Here is a 13920-nt window from a genome sequence, read left to right as displayed (position 1 = left end):
TTATGTGCCCCAGCAATCAACTGGACTAAGCCAGCACTCCTGGGGTGAGGATAGAAGAGGGAAGAGGTTCATCCTGAGAGCACCCTGAGGCTGAGCTGAGCGAGTAATTCAGGCAAAATAATTGGAACTGGTGTTTACAGAATTTACGCTTTCACTGGACCCAATGGCAGGCGGTCCCCTGTGAATCCCTGACCTACAGACTCCGCGGGTGCCGCGATGGTTGACATCATCCGCAGGAGGTTTTTTCCCCTTCCCGGATGGTCAGAGCATACAACAAATCTGGTGTAAACATCGTTGCGTCTGCTTTCTACAAATACTATTAGCAATGCCTCTGTCGCTTGTTCAACTGGTAGCTGTGCCAGGACATGCCTCCTTGTGAATACAGATAGAAAGGAACATGCACCCAGCAAAAGCCAATCCTTCAGCTCTTATGGGGGGGATGTGCAGTTAGTTGGGTATCTGATCCAACCGTTTGGCTGCGGTTAATGGAGACAGACAGATAACCCTGGACAGCGAGTCAGCCAGCCCACCAAGTCGTGTCTTAGGGTGCGATTAGTTTTTGCACCGGCTGCAAAAGGAGCCGACGTGACTCACTTAACACTAAAAGCCCAACTGTTAGCGGGCTAGAGTTCTGTGAGAAGAATCATACCTAAAATACCTTGCTTGCCTCCTAAATTCTAGTCTTGTGCATTAACAAAATCATTGGGTAGATGGATGTCATGTGATATATTGCCTCATTTCTCCCTTTTTGCTCCCAAACGCTCCTCTCTCATTTTGTCCTTTCAGCCCTCCCGTTCCTCTGCCTTTTTATCTTCCCACCTTCTCTCTGATTGCCGAGCAGCTTTTTGACTTTTCCATCAATAAGTCTAAAGAGCATCTGAACCGCTCTGTTCCCCCTTTCTCTCCTCCCTCCAGTTGCAAGTCAGGCAAGCTCATCGATCAGAGGAGCTCAGGAAATATCTGGTGTTTTGTTGTCAGGATGATAATAACATTGCAGTTGTGAATGGGCTGCTGCAGGCCTGATCATGGACACCTGCAGGGTTTGTTTAATTGCATTTAATGACAAATCCTATACGGAGGAGCAATGCCAGAGAGATTTATTATCCGCCAAAGAGGCAAAGCACAACAGCTCAAAATATAATTTGCACTGAGCATTTTTCCCCCTGCCTCTCTTTAAACCATCGTAATAAATAACAAATCGGGTAAAGTGGGCAACACCGGGCTGAGAAGGAGGTGTGGGGCAGAGGACAGAGATTGAAACCGAAGGAAATAACAGCAATAAGGCCACACTGTTCTTTCTGCCATCCCTGTGGTCTGGTATATAGGAAATATTGTTTGTTTAATTTACAGGCTGGAAGTGCAGCTGGGGATCTCTGGGTGATGAGCCAGCCTCTCTCAGATAGCTGCAGGCTAAGCTCTGAATCCCCTCACCAGGCTTTATTTTCACCGGGTTCTGTAGCTAAGTTTAGATCTTATCTCTACAAACAATTACCAAGAAACTCCAACGGCCTCTGAGCGCCGTGGGGTTCATATGCCATGAGGTTCATCTGCCGTGGGGTTCATCTGCCGTGGGGTTCATATGCCATGAGGTTCACCTGCCGTGGGGTTCATTTGCCGCCAGTACAAGGAGCCAAGAGCGTCCACAGCATCGAAATCTCTGGGATGAAGGAGAAGTGGCAGGTCCCACCCTGAAAAATGTCACTCGGAGAAATACGGCCCTACAGAGACAGATCTGGCTGTTCCAAGTCTAGACAAAGTCTTGCACACCTCTGAGCCTGGAATTTATGTTTCCTGCTAAATAGCTTGCTCCAAAAAGGGAATGCGTGCGTGTAAAACCAGCGGAGGACCTCATCCCTTGCTCAAACTTCATCTATCTTGATTATTACATTGTTTTCTAGGGATAATTTGTGGCAAATCCCATCCTGGACCTGGTGTGTCGCTTGTTCCAGAACAAGGACTGTAAAGTGTTCTTGTCACCTGAAATTACAGTCCAGGCTGGCACTTCCCAAACTATCTTCTCTCTCTCGAGTTCATTCATCTTTACATTTCAGTCTATTCTAATTGTCCTTCCCAGGTCACTGAATTGTCCTGGGCAGCTTCCTTCTAAAAATTGTCTTGTCCCCCAGAGTGTTTTCATTTAAGCACACTCGGTGATAGGGGAGAGAGGAAAATACATGACAGACCGGAGGAAATGCCTTAGTTCAGTAAAGCCAAGCCCAGGCCAGGCACCAGAGTAAAGCCGTATTTAGCGTGAGCAAGGAGTGCACACTCACTACTCTTCCACTTTATATTCAGATTAAATTTTGCTCTTTAACCCTGGGAAGTCTGGAGGTGTCAGCAATCTTGTACCAGATACTATCCCCACCGCGCAGCGTTTGGTCTCTGTTTTGGCGCAGGTAGCGCTCGGCAGTTGGCGACGTGGTTACACAAACACGGTGTAGGGTAACACCTGGACTGCGGGTTTATCTGATTTCCCGGACAATGGCGGGATCACTAATACCCCTGTTAAATAAGACCACCTGGCCATCTCCCGCTATCGGCTGCAGCGATCGCAAACACGCTCGCTACCTCGGCGGGCACAATGGGCTGTTATCTCCCGAGCAGCACAAATCCCCAGATTGAAACAACCCATCTGGAGTTTGATTAAAGTGGCACATATGTTTAAAATATAAAAAAAGAGAGGGAAGGAGGGAGGGCAGAAGGGACCGGGTGCCTACGCGGGGCACAACCTCTGCCGCAGCCGCAAACCCTTTCCATTGCTGAATATCCTTTCTCCATCTCTGAAAGGCGCCTTTCACCACAGCAGCTCTACAGAACCGGGGCGCTCGAAGGATACTTTTGTTCCTTCCCTTTCTTTATTTCAGCGCTGCTAACAAAAGTACATTTAACAGGGTTTGAGGACGGGAAGGCCGCCGGCTCTTGTTTGATTTCGGCGGCTGAGGTAAGCAAGCCCAGCTCAGACAACGGCGGCCGAACGGAATACAGCGAGATCCTTCCCGTGGATGGGAGCCAGCATTGTCCTGTCACACCTTATTCGTGCCATATGCGAGGTATTAACAGAAAGAAGCCGGGTTGTGGACGCAAAGCTAAACCTGGGGTGAAATAAAGACCGCTCGTCAACAAATTCAGAGGAAAGGAAACTGCAAAAAGGTTTTGTTTTTCTTGCTTAAATCAGTCTCTCAGCAGGATTCCAGGAAACCCGGCACTATCATTATCGTTTGCTTTGCTAACTGATGCCTTTTCTCTAGCGTTCTGGAGTATATATTGCATTTGCTTATTTTAGTCAGAGCAAAATACAGCAGAGGGATAGACAGGTTGACAGAGCACTCCTGGAGAAGTTTATCATAGGGTAAGGAAAAAGGAGACCCTGCTGAGCTCTGATATCCCTGAAAAAAACATTATCCGATTTTTCATAGGCATATATAGTCTCCTGAGTGAGTAAATGGAGCAGAAACTCAAAGGTGCAGTCACAAAATCGGACAGACTATAATAGTGAGATTTGACAGTCTCACAAAGAACACGGTGGGTTTGTTTCTTGGGTTTTTGTTGGTTTTTTTCACTGCGAAGGGCCACATCCATCCCTGACATGAGAAACAAGCGTGGAAAGAATGAGAAGAACTGAGGAAGGCTGGCAGAGGATGTCCCTGAGGAGGAAGCGGCCCTCGGTGGTCTGGCTCTGCGTGGAAGACTAGTGATTTTGTTGTTCTGATTTATAAAGGTGACAACAAATCATAGCCTGCCACCCAGCCCAGACCTGCACCTCGCTGCGGGAGCCACCGCGACGCGGGACCCGTCCGCAATGCTGCCGCTCCGGACCTGAAAGCTAAGTGTGTGTTAGAACCATAGAACCATTTGGGTTGGAAAAGATCCTCAAGATCAGAGTCCAACCGCAACCCACCCCATGTCCTGAGAACCTCATGTCCGTCTGTCCAGCCCTCCAGGGATGGTGACTCCAGCACTGCCCTGGGCAGCCTGTTCCAATGCCCCACAGCCCTTTGGGGAAGAAATTGTTCCCAGATCCAACCTCAACCTCCCCTGGCGCAACTTGAGGCCGTTTCCTCTGCTCCTGGCGCTTGTTCCTGGGGAGCAGAGCCCGACCCCCCTGGCTCCAAGCTCCTTTCAGGCAGTTCAGAGATCAGAAGGTCTCCCCTCAGCTCCTGTTCTCCAGCTGAACCCCCAGGTCCCTCAGCCGCTCCATCACACTTGTGCTCCAGCCCCTCACCAGCTCCGGTCCCTTCTCTCCACTCGCTCCAGCACCTCCAGCTCTTTCTTGTCCGAGATCCTGCGTGTACATTGATGCCCAGGAGGGGATTGCTTTGAATGTCCAGCCCTTTGCTTCCAACAGGGTTTCAGAAAATGAAAAAGGCAAATTTTCAATACCCCCCAGAGCCTCTATTCTCAAAGGTATTTAGGTGTGAAAATGAAACTCCTGAATCCTGCTGAGGCCAGTGGTAAAAGTAAGTACTGAAATGTCTTTAATAATTTGGGGGTTTGGTGCTTTAAAGCTTTTTGTTTGTATTTTGCTTTGTTAACCTAAACAGGACATGCTCAGCATTGCGCACTTGTCGTTGTTATTACGGTGTATGTGATTTAGGAACCCACGTCCTTTCGACTTTACCTTCAATGAGGTCCCTTAGTTTGAAACCGGACCCCTACGTGGACAATTCCCTGCGAGCTGGAGAAGACAGTTCACTGCCCTCCAAATCTGTGCTTTGCACTTCGCACACATACTTTACCATCCTCAAAGCCAGTCAATAACACCCAGGTCCCTAGTGGGTCCTAATGCTGCTTTGTTTGCGGCTGGTATTGAGCTGCAATCGGGACTCCCAGGTTCTATTTCCTCCGTGTCCATTGACCTATTGATGCTTCTTAGGCCAGTCTGTGGTTCCTCTGGAAAGGGAAATAGTGATCACTGCCCTTTAGGAAGATGGAAACTTAGTTCTCTAGCAAGAAGTCTGTATGTCCCTTGTGGGTTTTGTGTGGCAATTGGTGGCACCACAAACGCCAGCGTAGCCGGAGGCTCACGTCCAAATCTGCTCCCTCACCATTTTCCTTTTGTCCGTTCCCTTCAGGAGAGGGAAGGATCCAAAGACACTGTTGCTATTATCACCTTAGATAATCGGCGAGGCGGGAGCAGAGCGACACTTATCCCAGGCAACCCATTGCCAAAAGGATTGAACGGCGGTACAAATCACCGTCCTTTGGTGAGGCATGAAAGAAAAAATCCACAGATCATAAGCAAGAAGGACTCGCGCTCCCCTTTTCTTCCACCCCCCCGCTGAGACATTAAATCCACAAAAATTCAGAGGGCAGCAGTGCAACCATTAACGTTGGAATTGCCAGGCTGGTGTCCAATGTAAATGAAACTCCATTGATTTAGTGTTACCCAACACGTCTCTCCCGCCCGTTCATCTGATCAAAATCCTCCCTTCCAGGGAGCTGTGGCCTCATGCCCTGTAGAAGCGCAGAAAATAATGTCATCACAAGCCTTAATGATGAAGGTAGTTACAGGACAAAAGCCCCTGCGGCAAGTTGGGTATTGGGTCATTGTTCCTGCTAATGTCATGGTGCCATTTCTCGCTATTTTTAGAATTGTTCCCTTTCTGCAGCAAATTTCTCATGTAGTTGCTGAACTGTATAGAAGATCTTGTCTTCACTGGACATAGTAGCAAGGAGTCACCTTCCTCTGACTTCTGGAAATCAGACAAACCCCTAAAAGCTGCAGAGATGGGTAAAAACTTGGTACACGGCTGCCTGCAAACCTCAATTTAAATTGGAATAAGTGAGGATCTCGGCTCAGCGTGCAGCTGCCCCTCAGTGCGGGGACAGCCTGGGCACAGAGACCTTGCGGGGAACGCTGCGGGCATCTAAATTACCTGCTCGCGCTTCTCAGAAGGAACTCGGGGATTCAGTAAATCAGCGTGGACTTTGTTATTGAATTATTTATGTGCTTTTGGAACTCTCAGCACAGACGCAAACTTCTCCACATTTTGAGACGTGGAACAATGGGTTAGGAACTCTTGAGCCTTTCGTGCTAAAAGTGTTCAAACCATATATCCGAGCCCGTTTATTATTATCTACATTGTATATTATGCTTGTCCCAGACACTTTAACACGAATTGGAGCTCTTTGGCTACGGTTGCCCCATAAGCACATAAAATGCACACTAAATTCTGAGTTTGGAATCTAAATAAGCAAGACGGATAAAGAGCAGTTATTATTCTCATGTTATTGACAGGGAAATAAGACACAGGAAGATTAAATTACCAGCCCAAGGTCACAAAAGGAGCCTCCAGCAAAGGTGAGGGCTGAGCCTCGATTTCTCAAGTCTCTGCCTGGTACTTCAGCCATCCATTCACTGGTGTTTTAAGTGCCCTGTCATTATTTCTCTGAAGAAAATTATGCAACTCCTGCAGCAGCCAGAACTGCGTAATTCCGCTTGTCTGAAAGGGAAAATGAAATGGCAGTTTCGAAAAAAATTAACCCTCCTGCCACACAATCTGGCAGCCCTGTCAAAATGTCTCATTTTTTATCTTCTTTTCCTCTGGTGGGTATTTAATTTCTCTCTATAATCTCAGAATAGCGCCTGGGGCTTCATCTGCGTTTTGTAGGAAACCTTCAGCGGAGTCTCCGGGGCCTGGAGGAGGACGTGGTGTAAATGGGGGACGTGAGAGCTGGAGCTCAAGTGTGATGGGGCTGAGGGACCTGGGGGTTCAGCTGGAGAACAGGAGCTGAGGGGAGACCTTCTGATCTCTGAACTGCCTGAAAGGAGCTTGGAGCCAGGGGGGTCGGGCTCTGCTCCCCAGGAACAAGCGCCAGGAGCAGAGGAAACGGCCTCAAGTTGCGCCAGGGGAGGTTGAGGTTGGATCTGGGAACAATTTCTTCCCCAAAGGGCTGTGGGGCATTGGAACAGGCTGCCCAGGGCAGTGCTGGAGTCACCATCCCTGGAGGGCTGGACAGACGGACATGAGGTTCTCAGGACGTGGGGCAGGGACAGGGGTGGGTTATGGTTGGACTCAATGATCTTGAGGGTTTTTTCCAACCAAAATGATCTGATGATTTCCCAGACCAAATAATCCATTTAGAGCTGGGTTGGGGACAAGATCCTGAGGTGCGAGGACGTTTCACACTCCTTGATCTACAGGGAGGGGCTGTTGTGACACGACTCCTTGTGCTTTTTATTCTCTTTCTCTTTACTAAGCAGTTTCTTTATTCATGGAAAAAAAAACCAAAAAAACAAACCCCAAACATTTTAACCAGCTGCTTTTACACTGTGATGTTTCCAAGAGCCACCCAAGACCTGCAGGCAGGCTCCCATGTAATTTTGGGACCTAAAAAGCTTACCTGGTGTTCTGGTGAATTCCACATGCGTTCTACAGAGGGGAAATTAATAGGAAGCTGTAGTTAACAGATACTTCAGATAAAAGTGCGAGTGCATCTGATCACCATGGCAACGCAAGAGAGCAGCAGGGAGAGGAAATGTCACCGTGTCTGCGCCTTGACCCGCAGCACAAACAGCCCGAGCGCCGCGGGTTTCACACACAGGTGTTGCCAAGAGGGGACGGGGACACAGAAAACAGCCCGTGCGTGTGTCAGGCCGTTGGACGCTCGCACCGTGTGAGCTGCTGCACAGACACACGGCTCACACGTCAGTATTAAAACAGCCCACGTGTGCCCAAACTCTGCTGGTGGCTGTTAACTCATCAAGAGTCACTTTGTACCCCATCACAGGTGAGTATTTGCACGTGTTTGAGGTGGGGACGCAGTGAAATGAAGAAATAAACTTAACAGCAAAGTCATTAATACTGTTAAGCAGCATTCTTCATCAGCGCTGGGGGGCTCTGGGGATCATCCTCCAATGACTGGATGCTCTTGCGTTGCTTATATTCACATAATTATTACATATGCATTACAATATTTAAAAATTTTGACATACATCTCTACTAAGAAATAATTGATTATGTTAGTGATAATTGTTTTGCTTCTTACTATTACTAGTACTTACTTACTATTACTTACTATTAATTATTAAATATAAACCAAGCACTCTGCTTCTAACAACGTATCACTTCATCTTCTGTCTCCCTCTTGTCGTGCAGAAGGACCTAAAACTTGACAAACATCCCCTCATTTTGCAGGCGGTCAGAAGGCATTTATCTCACGTCAATTGGTTAACGACGGGTACGTCTTTTATAACTTAATCACTGTATTCACTAATTCGGCAGCTTCTCTTCAACGGGAGCACGCGTGGCCATTCCAGCCGTCCCGGCGTGCAGGAAAATGACGTGTTTTCCTCCTTTTAATTTCACGCGCGGACTCGCGGGGTCCCCGAGCACATGGGGGTCTGGGCTGGTGGGGACCCGGCGGCGGCGGCTCCGTCTCCGGTGAAAATCAGGCCCACGCTGTTATGCAAAAGCAGTTTCTTAGCAACAAAAGCGATATTCTGGGTGCAGGCAACGTGCATTAGTAGGATAATCCTGGGTAATTCCAGACGAGGACGAAATGGGTGGATGGATGGACTGAATAATAATGACAGACAGGAGAATAATAATGGGAATAACTAATCTTATTTCTCTGGAAAGGAGAAGAAACAGCTATAAATACAATACAACAGGAGAAACCCTGCGCCAATTCCCCACATGGAGCCACTTAAATTCAACTTATGCCCTAAAAATAGGCTCTGCGAACTGAAGCTCCACTAATCTAAGGCAGGTTATTTAATGCCTTGAATATTTTTCCCTCGCTCCAGCTGTTTATTATTATCCGGGAACCGAGAAACCTGCACATCGTGTGCTGTGACAGGGACCAAAGGAATCAAATCGGGTTTGCTGTCACAAACAAGGCTTCGCCGCCTCCAGAGCATTTTGTCCAAGTTCTTACAAACCCAAATGATTAAATTAATTAAATTAAAACCACGTCGGACGGGCACACGGGGTGGTTGTTGTGGCTGAAGTTACAATCGGTTCAAGGAATTTAACAGAAATCAAACCTGCCGTGAAATTCCCACAACCCGCGAAGTTACAGAACAGCACCGAACGGGCCACCCCGGGGCACACGCACCGCGGACTCTTCCCCGGTCCCGCTCGGGCTGTCGGAGCCGCGGCCGCTCCGGTCTGAGCGGGGACGGGGCGAACTGCGCCCCCCCCGCCCCAGCAGCCCTTGCGTGACCCGGCGCGGGGCGCGCTGGGAAATGCAGGCGGGCGCTGCCGGGATCCCCGGGGCGGGGCGGCCCCGCGGGCACGGCGGGACTACGCTTCCCAGAGTGCCCCGCGCGGCCCGGCGGCCCGACCCCGTTCCCGCTGCCTGCCGGGAAACCGAGTCTGCGCGGAGCCGCTCCCGCGGGGGGACCTGGGCCGCGGGACTACATTTCCCGTCGTCCTCCTCGGTCCCCGCCCCTGCGGCCGCGCGGGCGCCATTTTGTTTCTCCTCACAAGCTGAGATGGCGGCCGGGCGGGGAGGCTGAAGGTTGCTCGCTGAGGTGAGGGGTCTCTCTCCGGCCGCTTGGCCCCGCAGGGCTCCTTCCCCCGGCGGGGAGCAGCCGGTCCATGGCCAGCTGCGGTCGCCATGGACCTGCGCACGGCCGTGTACAACGCGGCCCGCGATGGGAAGCTGAAGCTGCTGCAGAAGCTGCTGGGCAGCCGGAGCCGGGAGGAGCTGGAGGCCTTGACGGCGGGGCCGGGCGGGGGTGACGGCCCCGGGGGAGGGAGCACCCCGCTGCTGATCGCCGCCCGGCACGGCCACCTGGAGGTGGTGGAGTACCTGCTGGATCACTGCGGGGCCCGCGTGGAGGAGGGCGGCTCGGTCAGCTTCGACGGGGAGACCATCGAGGGGGCGCCGCCGCTCTGGGCCGCCTCGGCCGCCGGGCACCTGCGCGTGGTTCGCAGCCTCCTGGACCACGGCGCCTCGGTGAACCAGACCACGCTGACCAACTCCACGCCGCTGCGCGCCGCCTGCTTCGACGGCCACCTGGACATCGTGCGCTACTTGGTCGGGGAGCGCGGGGCCGACCTGGAAGTCGCCAACCGGCACGGACACACCTGCCTGATGATTTCTTGCTACAAAGGGCATCGGGAAATCGCGCGGTACTTGCTGGAGAAAGGGGCCGATGTCAACCGGCGCAGCGTGAAGGGGAACACGGCGCTGCACGACTGCGCCGAGTCCGGCAGCCTGGAGATCCTGCAGCTGCTGCTCCGCTCCAAAGCCCGCATGGAGAAGGACGGCTACGGCATGACCCCGCTGCTCGCGGCCAGCGTCACCGGCCACACCAACATCGTGGAGTACCTCATCCAAGGGGGGCTGCAGCAGGAGGAGGAGGAGGAGGCTGCGGGGAGCCAAAACGGGACCTGTGCCTCAGGTGGGAGCCGTCAGAGGTGCTGCAGCGCTGGCAAGGAAACCCCTCAGGGCTGCGACGAAGAGACGTGTTGTGCCTCAGCTTCCAGTCAGGATGAGCAGCAGGTCCCGAACGTGTTCTGCACTCGCGAGGCTGCTGTGGAAGCGCTGGAGTTGCTGGGGGCTACGTTTGTGGATAAGAAACGTGACCTTTTGGGAGCGCACAAGTACTGGCGAAGGGCGATGGAGCTTCGGTGTGAGGGTGGGCAGTATCTGCCCAAACCTGAGCCCCAGCAGCTGGTGCTGGCCTACGACTATTCCCGGGAGGTGAGTTCTCTGGAGGAGCTGGAAGCCCTGATCACTGATCCGGACGAGATGCGCATGCAGGCGCTGCTGATCAGAGAGCGCATCCTGGGCCCTTCCCACCCAGACACGTCCTATTACATCCGTTACCGAGGAGCGGTTTACGCCGACTCCGGCAACTTCGAGCGCTGCATTAACCTGTGGAAATACGCTCTGGACATGCAGCAAGGCAACCTGGAGCCTCTCAGCCCCATGACTGCCAGCAGTTTCCTTTCCTTTGCCGAGCTTTTCTCTTACGTGCTTCAGGATCGCTCCAAAGGCACTTTAGCTACTCACTTGGGCTTCTCGGACCTGATGGGAGTGCTGAGCAAAGGGGTCCGGGAGGTGGAGAGGGCGCTTGTGCATGGCAAGGACCCTGTAGTTGACTCGGCGCAGTTCACCAAGACACTGGCTATTATCCTCCACCTGGTTTTCTTGCTGGAGAAGGTAGAGTGCACCCCGGAGCAGGAACACCAGAAGCGCCAGACTATCTACCGCCTGCTAAAGTGCAGCCCCCGGGCCAAGAACGGCTTCACTCCTTTGCATATGGCTGTGGACAAAGATACCACGACAGTGGGACGTTATCCCGTGGGCAAGTTCCCGTCGCTCCACGTCGTCAACTTGCTTCTGGAGTGCGGGGCCGACCCTGACAGCCGCGACTACGACAACAACACCCCGCTGCACATCGCCGCCCGCAACAACTGCCCGCTGATCATGAGCGCCCTGATGGAGGCCGGAGCCCACATGGACGCCACCAACGCCTTCAAGCAGACGGCGTATGAGCTGCTGGATGAGAAGCTGCTCACCAAGAGCATGATGCAGCCCTTCAACTACATCACCCTCCAGTGCCTTGCTGCTCGCGCCCTGGACAAGCACAAGATTCCCTACAAGGGTTTCATCCCCGAGGAGCTGGAAGCCTTCATTGAACTGCACTAGGGAGAGGTGACGTCCCCAGCCTTGCTTGTCACCCATTTCACCCCGCAGAGCCTGAGATCTCGGGCCAGCCTCGCCTTGGTGCCGAAGGCCATCGCTGTGCTGAGATGGGCTGCGAGCTTTGTCCTCGTGTGTCGCCGTGGAGCTGACACGCAGGGGAGGAGGAGGCTGCAGAGCTCCCGCTGTCCCTCGTGGTTGGCGTCTCCAGGTACCAGATCTCTCCAGCGCGCTGTGTCCAGAGAAGGCGACAGCCCCTGCCCCTTCCCCTGCCAACCGCCTTGTCCTGCGACGGAAAACGGAGATTCCCTGGGACCCGCCGCCTCTCCCGTTAGTGCTGGATTAACTCAGCGTTAAGCTTTGGAGCAGCTACACATCACACACATGCTCTCACCTTCCCATCCCAAATACTGAGCAGATAGCAATGCAAGTGAGGAATAAAATACCTTCCAACTAATTATTTCCCTACCCCCTTCTCAGATTTGGGACAGTACGAGTCTCACAGCCCAGTGGCCTGTGCTCTCTGAGGCCGTCGCTGTGTGTGGCCGTAGGGCTGGGTGTGCTGGTGACGGTTTCATTTGTTCTGCCTTGGTTGGTCAAGTAGCAAGTGGTGGTAAAAGCCTGAGATTTCAATGATTGTGCATAAAGCTGGGTTATTTCTTCTCTTTTAGAGCCAGGCCCTATCTATGCTGCAAGACTTCTTCAATCCTGTAAGATATAGTAAGGTCAGTTCTGGTTATATAGTTTCATCGATAGATGTTGGGGTTTATGAATGGGGAGGAGAAACTGCTACCTGAAAAACAAAATCCTAACATGATGTTCAGGCCATTAGCTTGCCCGTTCTGTGCACGTTCACTCCCTTCTCCACACGGAGATCCTGGAGCTCAGTGGGATTGGGCTGCACAAGGTGGATGGATCCGGGTTTCAGAGCCAAACCAGAGCACTTGGAACCAGTTTTTGGGGACAGGCTCTCGCAAGCCCTGTAGGATGAGAGGTACTTGGAGTGTGGGTGGTTCTTGGAGGGTTATTAAAGCAAGTGAGTGTTGGTGGCATGTTTGCATGAGGGTGGTCTGAAGGAAGAAAGAAACGACAGTTCAAGGTGCCTTCTTGTTCTTCTGAGGTTCATTAGTATCAGCCCAGTGGGCTCTGTTAATTACCCCATCCTGAAAACCTCCACCAGGGCGGTTGTTAGCATCTGGGTTTGGCTTTTGATTCTTTTTTGCAACTTTACTGAGGATGGTGCTACTTCAAAGATGGAATTTGAAATCTCCTTTGGCTACTGGTTGGGCAAGCTCCCTTCTTTACTTAGGATCTGCACACAACTTGTTTTTCTCTTGAAATCTATGGTCTCATGGGAGGGATTTGCCTCCATTAGCAGAGCCCTCCTTGGTGGTGACAGCGCTGGTAAACATGCTGCTGTCCCAGCAGTTTATGGTCTTGCAGGGGGGTGACGGGGCCTTGGCAGCCAGGGGCTCATTTCTTGGCCCCGGGCAGGGTGGAGAGGGCACAGTTGGGGGTGAAGCAGCTGCCGCTGAGCTTTGGGAAAGGTCAGGGCTGGAAGAGCAGAAGCGCTGATAGAACAACCATGCACTATATGCTACTGAAGCTTCTCTACTTGTATTTATAAGCCAGCGTATCCATACGCCTCAATAACCGATGCTCTCTGCCCCTTCAAGATATTGTAGCTCTGCCATTACATTTTTGCAGTGTTAACTATAACATTTATTTATAAAGCAAGGAGGCTTAACTTTTATTGAGCTGTAAAGTGCAGAGTTAGTTTAGCTACATTCTATATTATATTTTCCTTGCGGCTGAAACCTGAACTAAACTGCAGGAATGGAATTTGTTAATTTGTGAGCTGATGAGCGCTCTTAACTTTAAATAATAAAACAAAAAATGGCTGCTAGAACGCAAGTGCCTTGGACTTCTTGCTGGTAAGCTTCTATTTTCAGCTTGTTTCCTGGGGCCGATACACTCGTGGGTACAGAAATACTGTGATTGTTTCATTCCATCTGAATTTACTCCTGGGCAAAGCTCATCTGTACTGCAATTACAACCGTTTCCCCTGGAAAAGGATAACGCTGACATGGAAGCGCCACTTTGTACACGTTGTCTTATCTTTTGATGTAAATGAAACTCTGAAAAGTTGCTGCTCTGCTGACTCAAATTACCTGTGGGCACTGCAAGTGGGGAGAGAAAAGCCTCGAGGATGACAATACTTTGTGTGCTAGAAAAAGGCATTATATATTTTCTTTTTCAACACAGAAATAATCTAATTACCTAGTAAGGAGCCAGCAATTAAATGTTGATAGTAATTAC

At 51.4% G+C, this 13920-nt stretch overlaps 1 protein-coding gene across 1 annotated transcript; it reads left to right on the top strand.

Annotated features, from left to right (window-relative positions):
* Nucleotides 1-9421: 9421 nt before the first annotated feature.
* On the top strand, nt 9422-13510 carry FEM1A (fem-1 homolog A). Its single transcript, XM_082072297.1, has one exon. It carries the CDS (start codon nt 9565-9567, stop codon nt 11605-11607), a length of 2043 nt encoding a protein of 680 aa, XP_081928423.1. The 5' UTR covers nt 9422-9564; the 3' UTR covers nt 11608-13510.
* The last annotated feature ends 410 nt before the right edge of the window (nt 13511-13920 follow it).

The sequence above is a fragment of the Streptopelia decaocto genome (assembly GCF_964273445.1).
Source record: "Streptopelia decaocto genome assembly, chromosome: 24".
NCBI lineage: Eukaryota > Metazoa > Chordata > Aves > Columbiformes > Columbidae > Streptopelia > Streptopelia decaocto.
Note: the sequence above shows the minus strand (reverse complement) of the source record. Positions and strands in the feature narration are given on the sequence as shown.